Source organism: Phyllobates terribilis, unplaced genomic scaffold, assembly GCF_046119375.1.
Source record: "Phyllobates terribilis strain yellow unplaced genomic scaffold, ASM4611937v1 Scaffold_5__5_contigs__length_657084704, whole genome shotgun sequence".
Taxonomy (NCBI): Eukaryota; Metazoa; Chordata; class Amphibia; order Anura; family Dendrobatidae; genus Phyllobates; species Phyllobates terribilis.
This window is the reverse complement of record NW_027362765.1, coordinates 363,670,426-363,696,660: the sequence shown is the minus strand read 5'-3', so window position 1 is coordinate 363,696,660 and position 26,235 is coordinate 363,670,426. Positions and strand designations below refer to the sequence as shown.

Sequence of the window (26,235 nt, the reverse complement as noted above, 5' to 3'; positions counted from 1 at the left end):
GTCTGTGGCTATGCTGCAGTATTGTGCTCAAAGTTTCACTTTCTTGTCTGCTTGCCCTTCCTCCTCCTCACACTTAGATTCACATTCTTCTTGTGTTGTGCAGATCTATTCCACTCCAAACAATCAGAAACATATTGTCTAACTTCTTGGACTTGGCACTGAAGGGGTTGATTCTGTATTCATAGGTTTGTAGAACAATAGGATTAAGGTCTTTTTCTCAACTCTGTTCATGTTGTAACATTTTTGCCGTGAAGAAGAGGCTGGGACCTCTGCGGAGTCAAATTCAGTTTTGAGAACTGCGTAAGTAAAGCGAGCATCTGTGATAATATAGGAGAGAAACTGCCCACTAATCCTACAGAAACCTCTGGAAGAGCATGGCATTGTGAATGTTACACATATACAGCCTTTATTCTACTGAGTTAAACAACTCCGCTTTATCTCATGATGGAAGAACCTTTGGATGGTAAAATATTTTCCTCAAAAAGCAGTTTATTGAAAAAAATCCGATTTAAATCAAAAAAATCTGATTTTTTTGATTTTTTTAAAAAAAACATTGATTTTTATCCACCCTGTTTTCTGACATTTTTGCTTATTAAGTAAAAAAAAAAATGTATTCCCATTTTTAGATTAGCACAAGCCACCCAGGAGAGAACGGATCTGTATGCCAAGCAAGGCCGTGGCAGCCAATTTACATCTAAAGAAGAAAGAGACAAGTGGATTAAAAAGGAACTGAAGTCACTAGACCAGGCCATAAATGACAAGAAAAGGCAGATTGCTGCCATACACAAAGATCTGGAAGACACTGAGGCGAATAAGGAGAAAAATCTCGAGCAGTACACTGTACGTAAACTTTTTTTAATACCTGAATTTATACTAAAGAAATAATAGGGAGCGTTAAAAGGCGCATGTCAGGAGCGTGTGATGTTACACTACAAGTCCCAGCCAGGGCCGGCGTCAGCACCCGGGCAAATGCCGGGGCCCTGAGCAGGCAGAGGGGCCCACTGGCGGTCGCGCACCCCGCTGGGCTATGGGCAGAGGAGAGCGGTGTCAGCGCCCGCCCTTCTCCGCCGCTTGCTCAGGGCCCCGGCAGCCCGATACTTACCTCTCCCCGTGCCTCCGCAGATCAGCTGTCTTCCTGCTCTGCGCTCCCTGTGACGTCTCAGGTCAGAGGGCGCGGTGACGTATTTACACCGCGCCCTCCCCTGAGCCGTCACAGGGAGCGCTGAGCGGGAAGACGCCGACAACTCTGGAGTTCGGAGGCGAGCGGCGGGCAGCAGGTAGCAGGTGAGGAGAAGGGAGGTGAGTATTTGTTTTTTGTTTTTTTTTAATGTATGGAGGCATGGGGCATTATAAAGAGGAGGGGTGACAGCCTGCATGGGGCATTATAAGGTGGGGAACAGCCTGCATGGGGCATTATAAAGAGGGGGGGATTCCTGCTTGGGGCATTATAATGAGGAGGGGTGACAGCCTGCATGGGGCATTATAAGGTGGGGAACAGCCTGTATGGGGCATTATAAAGAGGGGGGGGATTCCTGCTTGGGGCATTATAATGAGGAGGGGTGACAGCCTGCATGGGGCATTATAAGGTGGGGACCAGCCTGCATGGGGCATTATAAGGTGGGGAACAGCCTGCACAGGGCATTATAAAGAGAGGGGGGGCATCCTGCATGGGGCATTATAAAGAGGAGGGGTGACAGCCTGCATGGGGCATTATAAGGTGGGGAACAGCCTGCATGGGGCATTATAAAGAGGGGGGGATTCCTGCTTGGGGCATTATAATGAGGAGGGGTGACAGCCTGCATGGGGCATTATAAGGTGGGGACAAGCCTGCATGGGGCATTATAAGGTGGGGAACAGCCTGCACGGGGCATTATAAAGAGAGGGGGGGACATCCTGCATGGGGCATTATAAAGAGGAGGGGTGACAGCCTGCATGGGGCAGTATAAAGAGGAGGGGTGACAGCCTGCATGGGGCATTATAAAGAGGAGGGGTGACAGCCTGCATGGGGCATTATAAAGAGGAGGGGTGACAGCCTGCATGGGGCAGTATAAAGAGGAGGGGTGACAGCCTGCATGGGGCATTATAAGGTGGGGAACAGCCTGCATGGGGCATTATAAAGAGGGGGGGATTCCTGCGTGGGGCATTATAATGAGGAGGGGTGACAGCCTGCATGGGGCATTATAAGGTGGGGACCAGCCTGCATGGGGCATTATAAGGTGGGGAACAGCCTGCACGGGGCATTATAAAGAGGGGGGGGATTCCTGCTTGGGGCATTATAATGAGGAGGGGTCACAGCCTGCATGGGGCATTATAAGGTGGGGACCAGCCTGCATGGGGCATTATAAGGTGGGGAACAGCCTGCACAGGGCATTATAAAGAGAGGGGGGGCATCCTGCATGGGGCATTATAAAGAGGAGGGGTGACAGCCTGCATGGGGCATTATAAGGTGGGGAACAGCCTGCATGGGGCATTATAAAGAGGGGGGGATTCCTGCTTGGGGCATTATAATGAGGAGGGGTGACAGCCTGCATGGGGCATTATAAGGTGGGGACAAGCCTGCATGGGGCATTATAAGGTGGGGAACAGCCTGCACGGGGCATTATAAAGAGAGGGGGGGACATCCTGCATGGGGCATTATAAAGAGGAGGGGTGACAGCCTGCATGGGGCAGTATAAAGAGGAGGGGTGACAGCCTGCATGGGGCATTATAAGGTGGGGAACAGCCTGCATGGGGCATTATAAAGAGGGGGGGATTCCTGCTTGGGGCATTATAATGAGGAGGGGTGACAGCCTGCATGGGGCATTATAAGGTGGGGAACAGCCTGCACGGGGCATTATAAAGAGAGGGGGGGACATCCTGCATGGGGCATTATAAAGAGGAGGGGTGACAGCCTGCATGGGGCAGTATAAAGAGGAGGGGTGACAGCCTGCATGGAGCATTATAAAGAGGAGGGGTGACAGCCTGCATGGGGCATTATAAAGAGGGGGGGCAGCCTGTATGGGGCATTATGTGGGGGGTAACAGCCTGCATGGAGCATTAAAAGGGGGGGCCTGTATGGGGCATTATGTGGGGGGGGAACAGCCTGCATGGAGCATTATAAGGGGGGGGGCAGCCTGTATGGGGCATTATGTGGGGGGTAACAGCCTGCATGGAGCATTAAAAGGGAGGGGCCTGTATGGGGCATTATGTGGGGGGTAACAGCCTGCATGGAGCATTAAAAGGGGGGGCCTGTATGGGGCATTATGTGGGGGGGGGACAGCCTGTATGGGGCATTATGTGGGGGGTAACAGCCTGCATGGAGCATTAAAAGGGAGGGGCCTGTATGGGGCATTATGTGGGGGGTAACAGCCTGCATGGAGCATTATAAGGGGGGGACAGCCTGTATGGGGCATTATGTGGGGGGTAACAGCCTGCATGCAGCATTATATGGGGACCGGTATCCTGTATGGAGCGTTATATGGGGGCCAGTATTCTGTATGGAGCCTTATATGGGGGCCAGTATTCCGTATGGAGCCTTATATGGAAGCCAGTATTCCGTATGGAGCCTTATATGGGGGCCAGTATTCCATATGGGGGCCAGTATTCCGTATGGAGCCTTATATGGGGGCCAGTATTCCGTATGGAGCCTTATATGGGGGCCAGTATTCCGTATGGAGCCTTATATGGGGGCCAGTATTCCTTATGGAGCCTTATATGGGGGCCAGTATTCCTTATGGAGCCTTATATGGGGGCCAGTATTCCATATGGAGCCTTATATAGGGGCCAGTATTCCATATGGGGCCTTATATAGGGGCCAGTATTCCATATGGGGGCCAGTATTCCGTATGGGGCCTTATATCCGGGTCAGTATTCCGCATGGAGCCTTATATGGGGGTCAGTATTCCGCATGGAGCCTTATATGGGGGTCAGTATTCCGCATGGAGCCTTATATGGGGGTCAGTATTCCGCATGGAGCCTTATATGGGGGTCAGTATGCCTTATATGGGGGCCAGTATTCCGTATGGGGTCTTATATGGGGGCCAGTATTCCGTATGGGGTCTTATATGGGGGCCAGTATTCCGTATGGGGTCTTATATGGGGGCCAGTATTCCGTATGGGGTCTTATATGGGGGCCAGTATTCCGTATGGGGCCTTATATGGGGGCCAGTATTCCGTATGGGGCCTTATATGGGGGCCAGTATTCTGTATGGGGTCTTATATGGGGGCCAGTATTCCGTATGGGGTCTTATATGGGGGCAAGTATTCCATATGGGGGCCAGTATTCCGTATGAAGCGTTATATGGGGGCCAGTATTCCGTATGGAGCCTTATATGGGGGCCACTATTCTGTGTGGAGCGATTCACCGGTTTCTGAGCTATTGTGGAATTTACAATAGATACCACTCATGAAGTGAAATCTTTGCATTGTACTATATATATATATATTTCTCTGTGGTATCTCTGCATCATGAATCGTGGTATGTGTTAAAGGGGCCCACTGAGACTCTTTCGCCCGGGGCCCAGAAAAACCTGGAGCCGGCCCTGGTCCCAGCAACAGTGGATTTATATAAATTATAAACTTCTTATGCATATTCCTGCTCCACTACAATATTAAGGTCCCTGGCACACAGATAGAAATGAGGCGCGTAATCACATATGCATTCACGTTCGTGATTGTTTTTGATTTTTAGAAATTGGATCAAGATCTTAATGAAGTAAAAGCTCGAGTGGAAGAACTTGATAAGAAGTATTATGAAGTGAAAAACAAGAAGGACGAGTTACAGAGTGAGAGAAAGTAAGGACCCCAGAGCTGGAGTAATCATGTCTATTCGTTTCACATGTTCTGTATATTCAGCAGAAAGTGTTTGTCTCTTACTATTAATCTCTGGGTTGTGCAAATACAAAGTGTAGGTTATATCTCAACATCTTTTTTTTTTTTTTTTATTATTAGTTTTTGGTTGCCTTTTTGTGATTGCAGTTATTGTAAAGTAAGAATTTTTTTTTACCTGAAATTCGTCAGCTCTGCAGAATGCCTATGTGCTATCATTATTGTGTTATCGACCATATCTTAAAAGGGTTCTCCGGTCACCATAAATTGATGACCTGTCTCGTCGTATTCTCTTGCATGTTCGCCGTTCTGCTGTACCCGGCAGTGGCTACTACCCATTGAATGCAGCCGCGCAGTGCTGATCGTTTCGAAGTGTTATTAAAACATTAATTTGCCCCTGAGCAAATAGAAAGTGATCTGTGTTGTTGCTATGTGCTGAACCCCACCGATGTGTGGTTGATGACTTATACTGTGAATAGATCACCAATGTGTTATGACATGACATCCCCTTTAATGTTGAGGTGGAGGATTGGGGTCTGATGCAGTTTTTTTTATTTCTTCCAGTTACTTGTGGCGAGAAGAAAATGCTGAGCAACAGGCGCTAGCTGCTAAGCGAGAGGATCTGGAAAAAAAACAGCAACTACTTCGCGCCGCAACAGGAAAGGTGAGAGCCCGTAAACTGGTATTATAGCACCATCGCATGGTCTCATTATAGGATCCATATTATGGCTACAGTATGCAATCACCTGCAGTACTACTAGAGCAAATATAGATCACAAAATCCCTTCCTGGTGATCGACATTGAGATCAGGAGAACAGGATTGGGGTTATTATACGATGACTGAATTTTAATAAAAAAATAATTGTATGTATACTAGAGTATCTTCTGGCTTCCTGTTCTGATGGTCACGTTTCTGTGTCTTACAGGCCATATTAAATGGCATCGACAGCATTAATAAGGTACTCGAGCACTTCAGAAGGAAAGGCATCAACCAGCACGTCATTAACGGCTATCACGGCATTGTCATGAATAACTTTGACTGCGAGCCGGCTTTCTACACTTGTGTGGAGGTCACTGCCGGAAATAGGTAACATCTCACAAATCATACTGTGTATTACGTCACTATCTTCATCTGTATACTGAGAACGGATTAGGGGGGAAAAAAAAGCTTTCAATTATTTCACATTGTGTCCCTGCAATACGTAATAATCTCCTGTCTGCTCTCCACAGGCTCTTCTATCATATCGTGGAATCGGATGAAGTCAGCACCAAGATCTTGATGGAGTTTAATAAGATGAACCTTCCTGGAGAAGTAACTTTCCTTCCTCTGAACAAACTGGATGTGAGAGATACAGCATATCCCGAGACTAATGTAAGACGTGTTCTACTAATAAAAGGGTCTAGATGTCTCCTCTGCTTGTGTGCTGCCGAGCTATCGGTGCTACCTAAACCCTGACCCTGGCCTAACCAGTGAGGGTCGGGCCGTGTTTACAAGAGCGGTTATGAGCTGCACATCCTGCATCACTCGTCCTAGTGTGATAGGTAGTTCATGAGCCAAAGGTATATTCAGAAAAATATTTCAATTTTGGCATGACTTCCACCAAAAGTTGGCGAGGACCATGACAATGGCCTGTCTGCAGCGGCACCAGAGGAAAAAAAAAAGCATTGAGAAGCTTTGTCCTGTAATATACACTGAGGAGTGATCGTACATTGTATACTGCTTTACTAGAGATGAGTGAATCGATTTGTAGGACCCTGGTCAATGCCTCCACACCTTTATTCCATGGCAGCTGGATGGGATCTGGCACAGCTCCTCATTTGATTGGCTCGCTAATGAAAAGTGGATCTGGAGATGCCAGCAGGTAGGAGGAGATTCGCAGCGCTCCCATCAAGGCGGCCGTGGACCCAGGGTCTTGTGAATCGATTTGCTCATGTCTATGGGTTACACAGCTGTCCGGCTATACAAATCTAAGCCTGGTGGATTTACATGGTTTTCAATTTCTGAACATGAGGGAAAAAAAAAAAAAATTCCAATACTCTCCTCTGTTAATGTGGCTTAGGTCTCCCGTCGGTCCCTGTGCTTCCTCTTCTGACCACGACGGGCGTTTCATCTCTGGGGAATAATTTGTCATTGTTGCCGTATCATGTCCGCATGACCAGAACTGGATGTGCAGAAAATGGTCTTTGTACATCATGTTCTGGCATGTAGTGACTTGTTGGTCACTGCTGCGGATAGTGATTGGCTGCAGTGGTCACATGCCCGTCTAGGCCAGCAGATGAAGCACGGAGACCTGTGCAGCAGAATAAAACCCAGAGCATCAGGGTGAGTATAAAATATCTATCTATAGTGGGGTTTTCATATTTTTTTTTTCCTCCCTTTTATTATTTTTTATTAATATGGGGGTAGAAAATCATTTTAAATGTAAGTTAACTCATTCATGACCGGGCAGTTTTTGCTCTTTCTTTCCCCCAATCGTCCCACCTTCTTCGAAAATCCTTAGCTTTTATATTTTGTGGTCCTATGAGGTCGAGTTGTAATTTTGGCCAAATCATTCATTTTACCATATAATGTACTGGAAGACATGAAAATTACAAGTGCATTGAATTGCTACTTAAAACACAATTCCGCATTTGTGTTACTTTTTTACGACGTTAATTGTGCAGTAAAGATATCCTGGAAACCTGATTCTTCGGGCCAGAATGATTACAGCGACCCCCAAACTTGTACTTTTTAGTATTTAAGTGGTGAATAAAAATTCACTCGGGATGACTCGGGGTCCCAGCGGATGAAATCCCAGCAATCGTCAAGTTATCCATTATCCCATAAACAAGGGCATAACTTATGGTAAATTTTTGGGGAATAACCCTTTAACTGCTGGGCACTGAACATATGGAAAATATCGGCTATGAACATTTTGATGTACCGGTATGATTGCAAAATGGTTTCTTTACTGTACAGTTTGATACGTTGTCTTTTTGTTTTTTATAGGATGCTATTCCAATGATTAGCAAGTTAAGGTACAACCATCGGTTTGATAAAGCTTTCAAGCACGTTTTTGGAAAGACTCTTATATGTCGGAGCATGGAGGTGTCCACCCAGCTGGCCCGGGCATTCACCATGGATTGCATCACTCTGGAAGGTAGGTGCGTTCTCATACTTGGTGCCCGGGCTGCGCCCTCTTGCCGGGCTCCTGTCCGTACAGCACTTTAGCATTTTCAGTTGTAACCTCATAGATTTAATTTGTTCTTGGAGGCAATCCTATATAAATAGGAATTCCTAGCAAAGCTGGATAGGATTAGGTGATCAGATTTTTGCTTTTTATACAGCAGCTGCTGGTGAGAACATGAAAAGATCCCATCAGCAGTATCCTTCATCTAAAGACTGTAATCAGCGTGATGAAGCTTCTTAATAAGCAGTCTGTTCACACTGGGTTTTTCTGTGTTGGTTGAATGCTACTCAAGTAGCAATCGCTCCATGTAGAGGCTTCATTATCAGATTGACAAAGGCAGAAGCTGCGTGGTGGGTCCGGCTGACTATCTGCTGTGTATGGACGACAGCATTTACAACACGTGGGAATTTCCCCGTCACCCCCGTAACATATACACAAATGCTTCCATGTGCGTATTTATGAGGAGCATCTCCGGCCAGTGATAAGCTTCTGTTTGTGGCCGGGTCATGCTGGTCTTATGTTTCTGGCATCCAGGTAATTTCTTTTGCTTTTATAAATGAATTTTTCTTTCCTATCAGGGGATCAGGTCAGCCATCGGGGTGCCCTGACCGGTGGTTACTATGACACGAGGAAATCAAGACTGGAACTGCAGAAAGATGTCCGGAAGGTAGAGGACGAGCTGCACGCTCTGGAGGCAAAATTGAACGAGAACCTGAGGAGGAACATTGAGAATATCCTTTTATAACTGCAAAAAATCTGACCAAACGAACAGAAAATCTGAGATTGTGATGTTTTTGTGAAGGGATATTGTTAGATTAGATTAGGATAAAAGCTAGAGCCTGCAAACATTCAGTATCCCTTACAGCAGCCAGATAGTCGCAGGCTGGCCTGAATTTTCCTGGTGCCACTTAGTATTACTATGAGCAACACTATAACTTGTTTAAATCACTTCTTACTGTAGGTCTCATAAGCAATATTTCATTATTATTTCTTATCTTGTCTGTAGCAAGTTGAATTGGCTGTTTTCTCCCCAAAACAGAAAAATGTGCAGGACTTCATACAAGGTGCTGTGATGTTGTCACACGTGTCCTTTGCATTTTTCTGTTTCTGCCTAGAAGATCACAATTACTATCCGGGGTCCAGAATCCTAGTAAGTCGCACAGGGAGGGTTGACGCTGAAGGTGTCGGGCACATTTATTGTGTTTTTATCCTCTGGTATCTAGTTCTGATAATTATCTTCTGAATCCTCCGTGATGTATAAGACCGTTCCTTAGCGCCGTGTAGGGATTAATAATGAAATCGACCAGCTGATGAACCAGATGCAACAGATCGAAACCCAACAAAGAAAATTTAAAGCTTCCAGGGACAGTATCTTGTCAGAGATGAAGATGCTGAAGGAGAAACGACTTCAGTCAGAGAAAACATTCATGCCAAAGGTAAGACTGTCCCCAGAGATCCTGAGCTCAGCGTGTCGTATACTGGATCGGTCACTGGTAAATCAGCATTGTGTTCACTATTCTCCACTTCATTATTTCTCACAGCAACGCAGTTTACAGAGCCTGGAGGCCAGTTTACACGCAATGGAGTCGACCCGGGAGTCACTGAAAGCCGAGCTGGGAACAGACTTATTGTCTCAGCTCAGCCTGGATGACCAGAAGAGGGTGGACGCTCTGAACGACGAGATTCGACAGCTGCAGCAAGTATGTTCAGGTTATGGATATGCCATTAATTAATTAATTAATTTGTCATCATTGCAAAAAAAAATGAATTGAATATTGGAGGTATTGCATTGATTAGTCGCTCTCGAGATCTCCTAAAATGTTATAATAATTTTCGAAGGAAAACCGACAACTTCTGAACGAGAGAATCAAACTGGAAGGGACAATCACCCGCGTGGAGACATACCTGAACGAGAATCTGCGCAAGCGGTTGGATCAGGTGGAGCAGGTGAGTCCCCGCTGGACGCAGTCTACATGACACAGTTTGCACTGATTTATGTGGCGAGTTACGAATATTGTCCCTATATCGCAGGAACTGAATGAGTTAAGGGAAACTGAAGGAGGGACGGTTCTCACAGCGACAACGTCCGAGCTGGAGGCCATTAACAAACGGGTGAAGGATACATTAGCGCGGTCAGATGGTGAGTACAAGCTTTCTGAATTGTCGGGGGTACTCCCTCTTTCTACATCAGTCATTGGTAGATTTGGTGTCGCCCCCTCGTACTGTATCTGCCGCATCGGTCAGGAGAGATTGTAGTGTAATCGCAGCAGGGCAATATCAGGATAATGGTAAATGTTACCAGTCACGGGCCACCGAAAGGGAATATTGATTGTTCAGGGTCTTTAAAATGGTTAATTGCTTTTAGAGGAGTTTTACCAAAATTTTACGCTGTCCTCTACTGTTATGGTAGAAGATAACGTACAAATCTCTGAGGGTCCAAAAACTGGGACCCTCGGAGATCTTCAGAGGGGCTCCGTCTGAATGGAGCGGAAGTAGAGATTAAAAAAATAACCTTTAAAAATACCTTTAAATATCCCCTGAAAAATACTGTATGAATTGTAAAATTGAGTTACTTTTTAGATAGATAACATTTATTTATCTACTTCTTAGACTGGGGTCCAGAGCTGCAATCACAGTTCTGCATACTTTAGTCCCCCTTATGTGTGTGCTGCCCTGCGTGTTTGTAAATAACTAGTCCTGGCAATTTTTATTTCATGTAGTTTTTGTCATTTCACCAAGCTCCGTACATTCATCTGGTGTAAGAGCAACTAACTGCCTCCTTCAATATAGTTTACATGATGTCTGACCAGCAGAATAGTGAGTGCAGCTCTGGAGTAAAATACAGGATGTAACTCAAGATCAGTACAGGATAAGTAATGTAATGTACAGTGGTGTGAAAAAGTGTTTTCCCCCTTCCTGATTTCTTATTCTTTTGCATGTTTTTCACACTTAAATCTTTCAAATCACAAAACAAATTAAAATTTTAGATAAAGATGACACAAGTAAACACAGAATGCAGTTTTTAAATGAAGGTTTTTATTATTAAGGGAAAAAGAAATCCAAACCTACAGGGCCCTGTGTGAAAAAGTGATTGCCCCTCCCCCTTAAAACATAAATTAACTGTGGTTTATCACATCTTTGGGAAGCTGAGTTCAATTTCTCCAGCCACACACAGGTCTGATTACTGCCAAACCTGTTCTCAATCAAGAAATCGCTTAAATAGGACCTGCCTGACAAAGTGAAGTAGACCAAAAGATCCTCAGAAGCTAGACATCATGCTGCGATCCAAAGAAATTCTGGAACAAATGAGAAAGTAGTTGAGATCTATCAGTCTGGAAAAGGTTATGAAGCCATTTCTAAAGCTTTGGGACTCCAGCAAACCACAGTAAGAGCCACTATCCACAAATGGTGAAAACATAGAACAGTGGTGAACCTTCCCAGGAGTGGCCAGCAGATCAAAATTACCCCAAAAGCGCAGCGACGACTCATCCAAGAGGTCACAAAAGACCCCACAACAACCTCCAAACAACTGCGGACCTCACTTGCCTCAGTTATGGTCAGTGTTCATGACTCCACCATAAGAAAAAGACTGGACAAAAATGGCAGCATGACAGAGATCCAAGGCGAAAACCACTGCTGAGCAAAAAGAACATAAAGGTTTGTCTCAGTTTCGCCAGAAAACATCTTGATGATCGCCAAGGCTTTTGGGAGAATACTCTATGGACTGAGAAGACAAAAGTTGAACTTTTCGGAAGGTCCCATTACATCTTGCGTAGTAGTAACAGGAACATCATGCCAACAGTAAAATACGGTGGTGGCTGTTTTGCTGCTTCAGGACCTGGAAGACTTGCTTCTCTAAATGGAACCATGAATTCTGCTATCAAAAAATCCTGAAGGAGAATGTCCGGCCATCTGTTCGTGACCTCAAGCTGAAGCGCACTTGGGTTATGCAGCAGGACAATGATCCAAAAGACACCAGCAAATCCACCTCTGAATGGCTTAAGGAAAACAAAATTAAGACTTTGGAGTGGTCTAGTCAGAGTCCTGACCTTATTCCGATTGAGATGCTGTGTCATGACCTTAAAAAGGCGGTTCATGCTCGGAAACCCTCTAATGTGGCTGAATTACAACAATTTTGCAAAGATAAGTGGCCAAAATTCCTTCAGAGCATTGTAAAGACTCATCGCCAGTTATCACAAACGCTTGATTGCAGTTCTTGCTGCTAAGGGCCCAACCAATTAGGTTTAGGGGACAATCACTTTTTCACACAGGGCCCTGTAGGTTTGGATTTCTTTTTCCCTCCATAAAGACCTTCATTTAAAAACTGCGTTTTGTGGTTACTTGTGTTATCTTTATCTAATATTACATTTGTTTTGTGATCTGAAACATTTAAGTGACAAACATGCAAAAAATAAGAAATCAGGAGAGGGGCCAACACTTTGACACCACTGTATGTACACAGTGACTGCACCAGCAGAATAATGAGTGCAGCTCTGCGGTATAATACAGGAGGTAACTCAGGATCAGTAATGTAATGTATGTACACAGTGACTGCACCAGCAGAATAATGAGTGCAGCTCTGCGGTATAATACAGGAGGTAACTCAGGATCAGTAATGTAATGTATGTACACAGTGACTGCACCAGCAGAATAGTGAGTGCAGCTCTGGAGTATAATACAGGATGTAACTCAGGATCAGTAATGTAATGTATGCACACAGTGACTGCACCAGCAGAATAGTGAATGCAGCTCTGGAGTAGAATACATGATGTAACTCAGGATCAGTAATGTAATGTATGTACACAGTGTCTGCACCAGCAGAATAGTGAGTGCAGCTCTGGAGTATAATACAGGATATAACTCAGGATCAGTAATGTAATGTATGTACACAGTGACTGCACCAGCAGAACAGTGAGTGCAGCTCTGGAGTATAACACAGGATGTAACTCAGGATCAGTGCGGGGTGTATATAAATTGGCTTTCAGGGGTAGGTGGTGACTTGTTTGGGTGATGTCTGCTGTGTACATATTTCTCATGGAGATGCCTTTGTTTAGGTCTTGATATTACCATTGATAAAACTGAAATTGAGATAAAAGACCTTGTGAAGAGTATGGATCGGTGGAAGAACATGGAGAAGGAGCATGTGGATGCCATCAACCATGACACAAAGGAACTTGAGAAAATGACCAACCGGCAAGGAATGCTCCTGAAGAAGAAAGAGGAATGTATGAAGAAGATACGAGAGTTGGGCTCCCTGCCTCAGGAGGCCTTCGAGAAGTATCAAACCCTCAGTTTAAAACAGGTAACACAGAAGCTGCTGGACGTTGGGAGCGGCGAGGGGTAATACAAGTACAGATAGACGCTGCTGTGCGGTTCTACGGGCTGCGGTGCGTCTGTGTGGTTCTACGGGCTGCGGTGCCACGTGCGTCTGTGTGGTTCTACGGGCTGCGGTGCCACGTGCGTCTGTGCTGTTCTACGGGCTGCGGTGCCACGTGCGTCTGTGCGGTTCTACGGGCTGCGGTGCCACGTGCGTCTGTGCGGTTCTACGGGCTGCGGTGCCACGTGCGTCTGTGTGCTTCTACGGGCTGCGGTGCCACGTGCGTCTGTGGTTCTACGGGCTGCGGTGCCACGTGCGTCTGTGCGGTTCTACGGGCTGCGGTGCGTCTGTGCGGTTCTACGGGCTGCGGTGCCACGTGCGTCTCTACGGGCTGCGGCGCCACGTGCGTCTGCGGTTCTACGGGCTGCGGTGCCACGTGCGTCTGTGCTGTTCTACGGGCTGCGGTGCGTCTGTGCTGTTCTACGGGCTGCGGTGCGTCTGTGTGGTTCTACGGGCTGCGGTGCCACGTGCGTCTGTGGTTCTACGGGCTGTGGTGCCACGTGCGTCTGCGGTTCTACGGGCTGCGGTGCCATGTGCGGTTCTACGGGCTGCGGTGCCACGTGCTTCTGTGCGGTTCTACAGGCTGCGGTGCGTCTGTGCGGTTCTACGGGCTGCGGTGCCACGTGCGTCTGCGGTTCTACGGGCTGCGGTGCCACGTGCGTCTGCGGTTCTACGGGCTGCGGTGCCACGTGCGTCTGTGCGGTTCTACGGGCTGCGGTGCGTCTGTGCGGTTCTACGGACTGCGGTGCGTCTGTGCGGTTCTACGGGCTGCGGTGCGTCTGTGCAGTTCTACGGGCTGCGGTGCGTCTGTGCGGTTCTACGGGCTGCGGTGCGTCTGTGCTGTTCTACGGGCTGCGGTGCGTCTGTGTGGTTCTACGGGCTGCGGTGCCACGTGCGTCTGTGCGGTTCTACGGGCTGCGGTGCGTCTGTGCGGTTCTACGGGCTGCGGTGCCACGTGCGTCTGCTGTTCTACGGGCTGCGGTGCCACGTGCGTCTGTGCGGTTCTACGGGCTGCGGTGCGTCTGTGCGGTTCTACGGGCTGCGGTGCCACGTGCGTCTCTACGGGCTGCGGTGCCACGTGCGTCTGCGGTTCTACGGGCTGCGGTACCACGTGCGTCTGCGGTTCTACGGGCTGCGGTGCCACGTGCGTCTGTGCGGTTCTACGGGCTGCGGTGCGTCTGTGCTGTTCTACGGGCTGCGGTGCGTCTGTGCTGTTCTACGGGCTGCGGTGCGTCTGTGTGGTTCTACGGGCTGCGGTGCCACGTGCGTCTGTGGTTCTACGGGCTGTGGTGCCACGTGCGTCCGGTTCTACGGGCTGCGGTGCCATGTACGGTTCTACGGGCTGCGGTGCCACGTGCTTCTGTGCGGTTCTACAGGCTGCGGTGCGTCTGCGGTTCTATGGGCTGCGGTGCGTCTGTGCGGTTCTACGGGCTGCGGTGCCACGTGCGTCTGCGGTTCTACGGGCTGCGGTGCGTCTGTGTGGTTCTACGGGCTGCGGTGCCACGTGTGTCTGCTGTTCTACGGGCTGCTGTGCCACGTGCGTCTGTGCGGTTCTACGGGCTGCGGTGCGTCTGTGCGGTTCTACGGGCTGCGGTGCCACGTGCGTCTCTACGGGCTGCGGTGCCACGTGCGTCTGCGGTTCTACGGGCTGCGGTGCCACGTGCGTCTGCGGTTCTACGGGCTGCGGTGCCACGTGCGTCTGTGCGGTTCTACGGGCTGCGGTGCGTCTGTGCGGTTCTACGGGCTGCGGTGCGGTTCTACGGGCTGCGGTGCGTCTGCGGTTCTACGGGCTGCGGTGCGTCTGTGCGGTTCTACGGGCTGCGGTGCGTCTGTGCTGTTCTACGGGCTGCGGTGCGTCTGTGTGGTTCTACGGGCTGCGGTGCCACGTGCGTCTGTGCGGTTCTACGGGCTGCGGTGCCACGTGCGTCTGCGGTTCTACGGGCTGCGGTGCCACGTGCGTCTGTGTGCTTCTACGGGCTGCGGTGCCACGTGCGTCTGTGCGGTTCTACGGGCTGCGGTGCGTCTGTGCGGTTCTACGGGCTGCGGTGCCACGTGCGTCTCTACGGGCTGCGGCGCCACGTGCGTCTGCGGTTCTACGGGCTGCGGTGCCACGTGCGGCTGCGGTTCTACGGGCTGCGGTGCCACGTGCGTCTGTGCGGTTCTACGGGCTGCGGTGCGTCTGTGCTGTTCTACGGGCTGCGGTGCGTCTGTGTGGTTCTACGGGCTGCGGTGCCACGTGCGTCTGTGGTTCTACGGGCTGTGGTGCCACGTGCGTCTGCGGTTCTACGGGCTGCGGTGCCATGTGCGGTTCTACGGGCTGCGGTGCCACGTGCTTCTGTGCGGTTCTACAGGCTGCGGTGCCACGTGCGTCTGTGTGGTTCTACGGGCTGCGGTGCCACGTGCGTCTGCTGTTCTACGGGCTGCGGTGCCACGTGCGTCTGCGGTTCTACGGGCTGCGGTGCCACGTGCGTCTGCGGTTCTACGGGCTGCGGTGCGTCTGTGCGGTTCTACGGGCTGCGGTGCGTCTGTGCTGTTCTACGGGCTGCGGTGCGTCTGTGCTGTTCTACGGGCTGCGGTGCGTCTGTGCTGTTCTACGGGTTGCGGTGCGTCTGTGCTGTTCTACGGGCTGCGGTGCGTCTGTGTGGTTCTACGGGCTGTGGTGCCACGTGCGTCTGCGGTTCTACGGGCTGTGGTGCCACGTGCGTCTGTGCGGTTCTACGGGCTGCGGTGCCACGTGCGTCTGCGGTTCTACGGGCTGCGGTGCCACGTGCGTCTGCGGTTCTACGGGCTGCGGTGCGTCTGTGCGGTTCTACGGGCTGCGGTGCGTCTGTGCTGTTCTACGGGCTGCGGTGCGTCTGTGCTGTTCTACGGGCTGCGGTGCGTCTGTGCTGTTCTACGGGTTGCGGTGCGTCTGTGCTGTTCTACGGGCTGCGGTGCGTCTGTGTGGTTCTACGGGCTGTGGTGCCACGTGCGTCTGCGGTTCTACGGGCTGTGGTGCCACGTGCGTCTGTGCGGTTCTACGGGCTGCGGTGCCACGTGCGTCTGCGGTTCTACGGGCTGCGGTGCCACGTGCGTCTGCGGTTCTACGGGCTGCGGTGCCACGTGCGTCTGTGCGGTTCTACGGACTGCGGTGCGTCTGTGCGGTTCTACGGACTGCGGTGCGTCTGTGCGGTTCTACGGGCTGCGGTGCGTCTGTGCGGTTCTACGGGCTGCGGTGCGTCTGTGCTGTTCTACGGGCTGCGGTGCGTCTGTGCTGTTCTACGGGCTGCGGTGCGTCTGTGGTTCTACGGGCTGCGGCGCCACGTGCGTCTGTGTGGTTCTACGGGCTGTGGTGCCACGTGCGTCTGCGGTTCTACGGGCTGCGGTGCCACGTGCGTCTGTGCGGTTCTACAGGCTGCGGTGCGTCTGTGCGGTTCTACGGGCTGCGGTGCCACGTGCGGTTCTACGGGCTGCGGTGCCACGTGCGTCTCTGCGGTTCTACGGGCTGTGGTGCCACGTGGGTCTGTGCGGTTCTACGGGCTGCGGTGCCACGTGCGTCTGCTGTTCTACGGGCTGCGGTGCGTCTGTGCGGTTCTACGGGCTGCGGTGCCACGTGCGTCTGTGTGGTTCTACGGGCTGTGGTGCCACGTGCGTCTGCGGTTCTACGGGCTGCGGTGCCACGTGCGTCTGCGGTTCTACGGGCTGCGGTGCCACGTGCGTCTGCGGTTCTACGGGCTGCGGTGCCACGTGCGTCTGCGGTTCTACGGGCTGCGGTGCCACGTGCGTCTGTGCGGTTCTACGGGCTGCGGTGCGTCTGTGCGGTTCTACGGGCTGCGGTGCGTCAGTGTGGTTCTACGGGCTGCGGTGCCACGTGCGTCTCTACGGGCTGCGGCGCCACGTGCGTCTGCGGTTCTACGGCTGCGGTGCCACGTGCGTCTGCGGTTCTACGGGCTGCGGTGCCACGTGCGTCTGTGCGGTTCTACGGGCTGCGGTGCGTCTGTGTGGTTCTACGGGCTGCGGTGCGTCTGTGTGGTTCTACGGGCTGCGGTGCCACGTGCGTCTGCGGTTCTATGGGCTGCGGTGCCATGTGCGGTTCTACGGGCTGCGGTGCCACGTGCTTCTGTGCGGTTCTACAGGCTGCGGTGCGTCTGTGCGGTTCTATGGGCTGCGGTGCCACGTGCGTCTGTGCGGTTCTATGGGCTGCGGTGCCACGTGCGTCTGTGTGCTTCTACGGGCTGCGGTGCCACGTGCGTCTGTGTGGTTCTACGGGCTGCGGTGCCACGTGCGTCTGCTGTTCTACGGGCTGCGGTGCCACGTGCATCTGCGGTTCTACGGGCTGCGGTGCGTCTGTGCGGTTCTACGGGCTGCGGTGCGTCTGCGGTTCTACGGGCTGCGGTGCGTCTGTGCTGTTCTACGGGCTGCGGTGCGTCTGTGTGGTTCTACGGGCTGTGGTGCCACGTGCGTCTGCGGTTCTACGGGCTGCGGTGCCACGTGCGTCTGTGCGGTTCTACGGGCTGCGGTGCCACGTGCGTCTGCGGTTCTACGGGCTGCGGTGCCACGTGCGTCTGCGGTTCTACGGGCTGCGGTGCGTCTGTGCGGTTCTACGGGCTGCGGTGCCACGTGCGTCTGTGCGGTTCTACGGGCTGCGGTGCCACGTGCGTCTCTGCGGTTCTACGGGCTGCGGCGCCACGTGCGTCTGCGGTTCTACGGGCTGCGGTACCACGTGCGTCTGCGGTTCTACGGGCTGCGGTGCCACGTGCGTCTGTGCGGTTCTACGGGCTGCGGTGCCACGTGCGTCTGCTGTTCTACGGGCTGCGGTGCCACGTACGTCTGCGGTTCTACGGGCTGCGGTGCGTCTGTGCGGTTCTACGGGCTGCGGTGCCACGTGCGTCTGTGCGGTTCTACGGGCTGCGGTGCCACGTGCGTCTGTGCGGTTCTACGGGCTGCGGTGCCACGTGCGTCTGCGGTTCTACGGGCTGCGGTGCCACGTGCGTCTGCGGTTCTACGGGCTGCGGTGCGTCTGCGGTTCTACGGGCTGCGGTGCGTCTGTGCGGTTCTACGGGCTGCGGTGCCACGTGCGTCTGTGCGGTTTTACGGGCTGTGGTGCCACGTGCGTCTGCGGTTCTACGGGCTGCGGTGCGTCTCTGCGGTTCTACGGGCTGCGGTGCCACGTGCGTCTCTGCGGTTCTACGGGCTGCGGCGCCACGTGCGTCTGCGGTTCTACGGGCTGCGGCGCCACGTGCGTCTGTGCGGTTCTACGGGCTGCAGTGCCACGTGCTTCTACGGGCTGCGGTGCCACGTGCGTCTGTGTGGTTTTACGGGCTGCGGTGCCACGTGCGTCTGTGCGGTTCTACGGGCTGCGGTGCCACGTGCGTCTGCTGTTCTACGGGCTGCGGTGCCACGTGCGTCTGCGGTTCTACGGGCTGCGGTGCCACGTGCGTCTGCGGTTCTACGGGCTGCGGTGCCATGTGCGGTTCTGCGGGCTGCGGTGCCACGTGCTTCTGTGCGGTTCTACAGGCTGCGGTGCGTCTGCGGTTCTACGGGCTGCGGTGCCACGTGCGTCTCTACGGGCTGGGGCGCCACGTGCGTCTGCGGTTCTACGGGCTGCGGTGCGTCTGCGGTTCTACGGGCTGCGGTGCGTCTGTGCGGTTCTACGGGCTGCGGTGCCACGTGCGTCTGTGCGGTTTTACGGGCTGTGGTGCCACGTGCGTCTGCGGTTCTACGGGCTGCGGTGCGTCTCTGCGGTTCTACGGGCTGCGGTGCCACGTGCGTCTCTGCGGTTCTACGGGCTGCGGCGCCACGTGCGTCTGCGGTTCTACGGGCTGCGGCGCCACGTGCGTCTGTGCGGTTCTACGGGCTGCAGTGCCACGTGCTTCTACGGGCTGCGGTGCCACGTGCGTCTGTGTGGTTTTACGGGCTGCGGTGCCACGTGCGTCTGTGCGGTTCTACGGGCTGCGGTGCCACGTGCGTCTGCTGTTCTACGGGCTGCGGTGCCACGTGCGTCTGCGGTTCTACGGGCTGCGGTGCCACGTGCGTCTGCGGTTCTACGGGCTGCGGTGCCATGTGCGGTTCTGCGGGCTGCGGTGCCACGTGCTTCTGTGCGGTTCTACAGGCTGCGGTGCGTCTGCGGTTCTACGGGCTGCGGTGCCACGTGCGTCTCTACGGGCTGGGGCGCCACGTGCGTCTGCGGTTCTACGGCTGCGGTGCCACGTGCGTCTGCGGTTCTACGGGCTGCGGTGCCACGTGCGTCTGTGCGGTTCTACGGGCTGCGGTGCGTCTGTGTGGTTCTACGGGCTGCGGTGCGTCTGTGTGGTTCTACGGGCTGCGGTGCCACGTGCGTCTGCGGTTCTATGGGCTGCGGTGCCATGTGCGGTTCTACGGGCTGCGGTGCCACGTGCTTCTGTGCGGTTCTACAGGCTGCGGTGCGTCTGTGCGGTTCTATGGGCTGCGGTGCCACGTGCGTCTGTGCGGTTCTATGGGCTGCGGTGCCACGTGCGTCTGTGTGCTTCTACGGGCTGCGGTGCCACGTGCGTCTGTGTGCTTCTACGGGCTGCGGTGCCACGTGCGTCTGTGTGGTTCTACGGGCTGCGGTGCCACGTGCGTCTGCTGTTCTACGGGCTGCGGTGCCACGTGCATCTGCGGTTCTACGGGCTGCGGTGCGTCTGTGCGGTTCTACGGGCTGCGGTGCGTCTGCGGTTCTACGGGCTGCGGTGCGTCTGTGCTGTTCTACGGGCTGCGGTGCGTCTGTGTGGTTCTACGGGCTGTGGTGCCACGTGCGTCTGCGGTTCTACGGGCTGTGGTGCCACGTGCGTCTGCGGTTCTACGGGCTGCGGTGCCACGTGCGTCTGCGGTTCTACGGGCTGCGGTGCCACGTGCGTCTGCGGTTCTACGGGCTGCGGTGCCACGTGCGTCTGTGCGGTTCTACGGGCTGCGGTGCCACGTGCGTCTGTGCGGTTCTACGGGCTGCGGTGCGTCTGTGCGGTTCTACGGGCTGCGGTGCGTCTGTGTGGTTCTACGGGCTGCGGTGCCACGTGCGTCTCTACGGGCTGCGGCGCCACGTGCGTCTGCGGTTCTACGGCTGCGGTGCCACGTGCGTCTGCGGTTCTACGGGCTGCGGTGCCACGTGCGTCTGTGCGGTTCTACGGGCTGCGGTGCGTCTGTGTGGTTCTACGGGCTGCGGTGCGTCTGTGTGGTTCTACGGGCTGCGGTGCCACGTGCGTCTGCGGTTCTATGGGCTGCGGTGCCATGTGCGGTTCTACGGGCTGCGGTGCCACGTGCTTCTGTGCGGTTCTACAGGCTGCGGTGCGTCTGTGCGGTTCTATGGGCTGCGGTGCCACGTGCGTCTGTGCGGTTCTATGGGCTGCGGTGCCACGTGCGTCTGTGTGGTTCTACGGGCTGCGGTGCCACGTGCGTCTGCTGTTCTACGGGCTGCGGTGCGTCTGTGCGGTTCTACGGGCTGCGGTGCGTCTGCGGTTCTACGGGCTGCGGTGCGTCTGTGCTGTTCTACGGGCTGCGGTGCGTCTGTGTGGTTCTACGGGCTGTGGTGCCACGTGCGTCTGTGCGGTTCTACGGGCTGTGGTGCCACGTGCGTCTGTGCGGTTCTACGGGCTGCGGTGCCACGTGCGTCTGCGGTTCTACGGGCTGCGGTGCCACGTGCGTCTGCGGTTCTACGGGCTGCGGTGCCACGTGCGTCTGCGGTTCTACGGGCTGCGGTGCCACGTGCGTCTGTGCGGTTCTACGGGCTGCGGTGCGTCTGTGCGGTTCTACGGGCTGCGGTGCGTCTGTGCGGTTCTACGGGCTGCGGTGCGTCTGTGGTTCTACGGGCTGCGGTGCCACGTGCGTCTGTGTGGTTCTACGGGCTGTGGTGCCACGTGCGTCTGCGGTTCTACGGGCTGCGGTGCCACGTGCGTCTGTGCGGTTCTACAGGCTGCGGTGCGTCTGTGCGGTTCTACGGGCTGCGGTGCCACGTGCGGTTCTACGGGCTGCGGTGCCACGTGCGTCTCTGCGGTTCTACGGGCTGTGGTGCCACGTGCGTCTGTGTGGTTCTACGGGCTGCGGTGCCACGTGCGTCTGTGCGGTTCTACGGGCTGCGGTGCCACGTGCGTCTGCTGTTCTACGGGCTGCGGTGCCACGTGCGTCTGCGGTTCTACGGGCTGCGGTGCCACGTGCGTCTGCGGTTCTACGGGCTGCGGTGCCATGTGCGGTTCTGCGGGCTGCGGTGCCACGTGCTTCTGTGCGGTTCTACAGGCTGCGGTGCGTCTGCGGTTCTACGGGCTGCGGTGCCACGTGCGTCTGTGCGGTTCTACGGGCTGCGGTGCCACGTGCGTCTCTACGGGCTGCGGCGCCACGTGCGTCTGCGGTTCTACGGCTGCGGTGCCACGTGCGTCTGCGGTTCTATGGGCTGCGGTGCCATGTGCGGTTCTACGGGCTGCGGTGCCACGTGCTTCTGTGCGGTTCTACAGGCTGCGGTGCGTCTGTGCGGTTCTATGGGCTGCGGTGCCACGTGCGTCTGTGCGGTTCTATGGGCTGCGGTGCCACGTGCGTCTGTGTGCTTCTACGGGCTGCGGTGCCACGTGCGTCTGCTGTTCTACGGGCTGCGGTGCCACGTGCGTCTGCTGTTCTACGGGCTGCGGTGCCACGTGCATCTGCGGTTCTACGGGCTGCGGTGCGTCTGTGCGGTTCTACGGGCTGCGGTGCGTCTGTGCGGTTCTACGGGCTGCGGTGCGTCTGTGCTGTTCTACGGGCTGCGGTGCGTCTGTGTGGTTCTACGGGCTGTGGTGCCACGTGCGTCTGCGGTTCTACGGGCTGTGGTGCCACGTGCGTCTGTGCGGTTCTACGGGCTGCGGTGCCACGTGCGTCTGCGGTTCTACGGGCTGCGGTGCCACGTGCGTCTGCGGTTCTACGGGCTGCGGTGCCACGTGCGTCTGCGGTTCTACGGGCTGCGGTGCCACGTGCGTCTGTGCGGTTCTACGGGCTGCGGTGCGTCTGTGCGGTTCTACGGGCTGCGGTGCGTCTGTGCGGTTCTACGGGCTGCGGTGCGTCTGTGCTGTTCTACGGGCTGCGGTGCGTCTGTGCTGTTCTACGGGCTGCGGTGCGTCTGTGTGGTTCTACGGGCTGCGGTGCCACGTGCGTCTGTGCGGTTCTACGGGCTGCGGTGCGTCTGCTGTTCTACGGGCTGCGGTGCGTCTGTGCGGTTCTACGGGCTGCGGTGCGTCTGTGCGGTTCTACGGGCTGCGGTGCCACGTGCGTCTCTACGGGCTGCGGTGCCACGTGCGTCTCTACGGGCTGCGGTGCCACGTGCGTCTCTACGGGCTGCGGTGCCACGTGCGTCTCTACGGGCTGCGGTGCCACGTGCGTCTCTACGGGCTGCGGTGCCACGTGCGTCTCTACGGGCTGCGGTGCCACGTGCGTCTGCGGTTCTACGGGCTGCGGTGCCACGTGCGTCTGTGCGGTTCTACGGGCTGCGGTGCCACGTGCGTCTGTGCGGTTCTACGGGCTGCGGTGCCACGTGCGTCTGTGCGGTTCTACGGGCTGCGGTGCCACGTGCGTCTGCGGTTCTACGGGCTGCGGTGCCACGTGCGTCTGCGGTTCTACGGGCTGCGGTGCGTCTGTGCGGTTCTACGGGCTGCGGTGCGTCTGTGCGGTTCTACGGGCTGCGGTGCGTCTGTGCGGTTCTACGGGCTGCGGTGCCACGTGCGTCTGTGCGGTTTTACGGGCTGCGGTGCCACGTGCGTCTGTGCGGTTCTACGGGCTGCGGTGCCACGTGCGTCTCTGCGGTTCTACGGGCTGCGGTGCCACGTGCGTCTGCGGTTCTACGGGCTGCGGTGCGTCTGTGCGGTTCTACGGGCTGCGGTGCATCTGTGCGGTTCTACGGGCTGCGGTGCGTCTGTGCGGTTCTACGGGCTGCGGTGCCACGTGCGTCTGTGTGGTTTTACGGGCTGTGGTGCCACGTGCGTCTGCGGTTCTACGGGCTGCGGTGCGTCTGTGCGGTTCTACGGGCTGCGGTGCCACGTGCGTCTCTGCGGTTCTACGGGCTGCGGCGCCACGTGCGTCTGCGGTTCTACGGGCTGCGGCGCCACGTGCGTCTGTGCGGTTCTACGGGCTGCAGTGCCACGTGCTTCTACGGGCTGCGGTGCCACGTGCGTCTGTGTGGTTTTACGGGCTGCGGTGCCACGTGCGTCTGTGCTGTTCTACGGGCTGCGGTGCCACGTGCGTCTGTGTGGTTCTACGGGCTGCGGTGCGTCTGTGCGGTTCTACGGGCTGTGGTGCCACGTGCGTCTGTGCGGTTCTACGGGCTGCGGTGCCACGTGCGTCTCTGCGGTTCTACGGGCTGCGGCGCCACGTGCGTCTGTGGTTCTACGGGCTGCGGTGCCACGTGCGTCTGTGCGGTTCTACGGGCTGCGGTGCCACGTGCGTCTGTGCGGTTCTACGGGCTGCGGCGCCACGTGCGTCTGCGGTTCTACGGGCTGCGGCGCCACGTGCGTCTGTGCGGTTCTACGGGCTACAGTGCCACGTGCTTCTACGGGCTGCGGTGCCACGTGCGTCTGTGTGGTTTTATGGGCTGCGTTGCCACGTGCGTCTGTGCTGTTCTACGGGCTGCGGTGCCACGTGCGTCTGTGTGGTTCTACGGGCTGCGGTGCGTCTGTGCGGTTCTACGGGCTGCGGTGCCACGTGCGTCTGTGCGGTTCTACGGGCTGCGGTGCCACGTGCGTCTGTGCGGTTCTACGGGCTGCGGTGCCACGTGCGTCTCTGCGGTTCTACGGGCTGCGGCGCCACGTGCGTCTGTGCGGTTCTACGGGCTGCGGTGCCACGTGCGTCTGTGCGGTTCTACGGGCTGCGGTGCCACGTGCGTCTGCGGTTCTACGGGCTGCGGTGCCACGTGCGTCTGCGGTTCTACCGGCTGCGGTGCGTCTGTGCGGTTCTACGGGCTGCGGTGCGTCTGTGCGGTTCTACGGGCTGCGGTGCCACGTGCGTCTGTGCGGTTTTACGGGCTGTGGTGCCACGTGCGTCTGCGGTTCTACGGGCTGCGGTGCGTCTGTGCGGTTCTACGGGCTGCGGTGCCACGTGCGTCTCTGCGGTTCTACGGGCTGCGGTGCCACGTGCGTCTGCGGTTCTACGGGCTGCGGTGCGTCTGTGCTGTTCTACGGGCTGCGGTGCGTCTGTGCGGTTCTACGGGCTGCGGTGCGTCTGTGCGGTTCTACGGGCTGCGGTGCCACGTGCGTCTGTGTGGTTTTACGGGCTGTGGTGCCACGTGCGTCTGTGGTTCTACGGGCTGCGGTGCGTCTGTGCGGTTCTACGGGCTGCGGTGCCACGTGCGTCTCTGCGGTTCTACGGGCTGCGGCGCCACGTGCGTCTGCGGTTCTACGGGCTGCGGCGCCACGTGCGTCTGTGCGGTTCTACGGGCTGCAGTGCCACGTGCTTCTACGGGCTGCGGTGCCACGTGCGTCCGTGTGGTTTTACGGGCTGCGGTGCCACGTGCGTCTGTGCTGTTCTACGGGCTGCGGTGCCATGTGCGTCTGTGTGGTTCTACGGGCTGCGGTGCGTCTGTGCGGTTCTACGGGCTGCGGTGCCACGTGCGTCTGTGCGGTTCTACGGGCTGCGGTGCCACGTGCGTCTCTGCGGTTCTACGGGCTGCGGTGCCACGTGCGTCTGCGGTTCTACGGGCTGCGGTGCCACGTGCGCCTGTGCGGTTCTACGGGCTGCGGTGCCACGTGCGTCTGCGGTTCTACGGGCTGCGGCGCCACGTGCGTCTGCGGTTCTACGGGCTGCGGCGCCACGTGCGTCTGTGCGGTTCTACGGGCTACAGTGCCACGTGCTTCTACGGGCTGCGGTGCCATGTGCGTCTGTGTGGTTTTATGGGCTGCGTTGCCACGTGCGTCTGTGCTGTTCTACGGGCTGCGGTGCCACGTGCGTCTGTGTGGTTCTACGGGCTGCGGTGCGTCTGTGCGGTTCTACGGGCTGCGGTGCCACGTGCGTCTGTGCGGTTCTACGGGCTGCGGTGCCACGTGCGTCTGCGGTTCTACGGGCTGCGGTGCCACGTGCGTCTCTGCGGTTCTACGGGCTGCGGCGCCACGTGCGTCTGTGCGGTTCTACGGGCTGCGGTGCCACGTGCGTCTGTGCGGTTCTACGGGCTGCGGTGCCACGTGCGTCTGCGGTTCTACGGGCTGCGGTGCCACGTGCGTCTGTGCGGTTCTACGGGCTGCGGTGCCACGTGCGTCTGTGTGGTTCTACGGGCTGCGGTGCCACGTGCGTCTGCGGTTCTACGGGCTGCGGTGCGTCTGTGCGGTTCTACGGGCTGCGGTGCCACGTGCTTCTGTGCAGTTCTACGGGCTGCGTTGCCACGTACTACTGTGCGGTGCTGCTCTGCCCCGATTGCTCCCCTGATCAATGGCTATCAATGTAAAAAGGTCGACCAACGCCTGTCACTTCCCTGCACCAGAAATTACAATTTAAGTTTGAGTTCAATGTTTTGGGGTTTTTTTTTTTTGTTTTTTTTTTTAGAAATACATGTTTACCTGATGGTTTTGCTTGTTTTTCCATATCACGACATTTATTAAAAAAAAAATATATAATAATTAGGAACTAAGCCGTATTCACACTGACCACTGGCACTATTTTTAGCCTTTTCTGTAAGCGTTCACAGCAGTTTCCTTATCAGACGGAGGATTATAATGACTGATAATCATTTAAGTCCCTTTGATATTAAAGGGGCGGTGTCCTGCAGATGTACAGTTTGGTGCGGCGGCATGGCTGCGTTGCTGTCACGCTGTGCCGTGCTGTAAGCAGAGCAGCTTTTCCTCTGTAGCATCGGGGAAGCACAGGGTGCTGATGTAAGCTGGATCCAGTGGATCCGGACAGCTGTACAGCATCACATGCAGGCTGTGCAGTCAGCGCTTGTAGTC

The 26,235-nt window shown here is 55.6% G+C and overlaps 1 protein-coding gene across 1 annotated transcript in view; it reads left to right on the top strand.

Annotated features, from left to right (window-relative positions):
• Nucleotides 1-26,235, top strand: part of SMC3 (structural maintenance of chromosomes 3) — a 44,811-nt gene that overhangs the window by 15,650 nt on the left and 2,926 nt on the right. The window contains exons 13-24 of the mRNA XM_073684739.1: nt 627-840; nt 4,670-4,773; nt 5,371-5,470; nt 5,734-5,894; nt 6,038-6,179; nt 7,797-7,947; nt 8,556-8,708; nt 9,262-9,413; nt 9,519-9,677; nt 9,817-9,924; nt 10,009-10,117; nt 13,032-13,279. Coding sequence (XP_073540840.1) covers nt 627-840; nt 4,670-4,773; nt 5,371-5,470; nt 5,734-5,894; nt 6,038-6,179; nt 7,797-7,947; nt 8,556-8,708; nt 9,262-9,413; nt 9,519-9,677; nt 9,817-9,924; nt 10,009-10,117; nt 13,032-13,279 — 1,801 coding nt within the window. The remainder of the gene's footprint in view (nt 1-626; nt 841-4,669; nt 4,774-5,370; nt 5,471-5,733; nt 5,895-6,037; nt 6,180-7,796; nt 7,948-8,555; nt 8,709-9,261; nt 9,414-9,518; nt 9,678-9,816; nt 9,925-10,008; nt 10,118-13,031; nt 13,280-26,235) is intronic.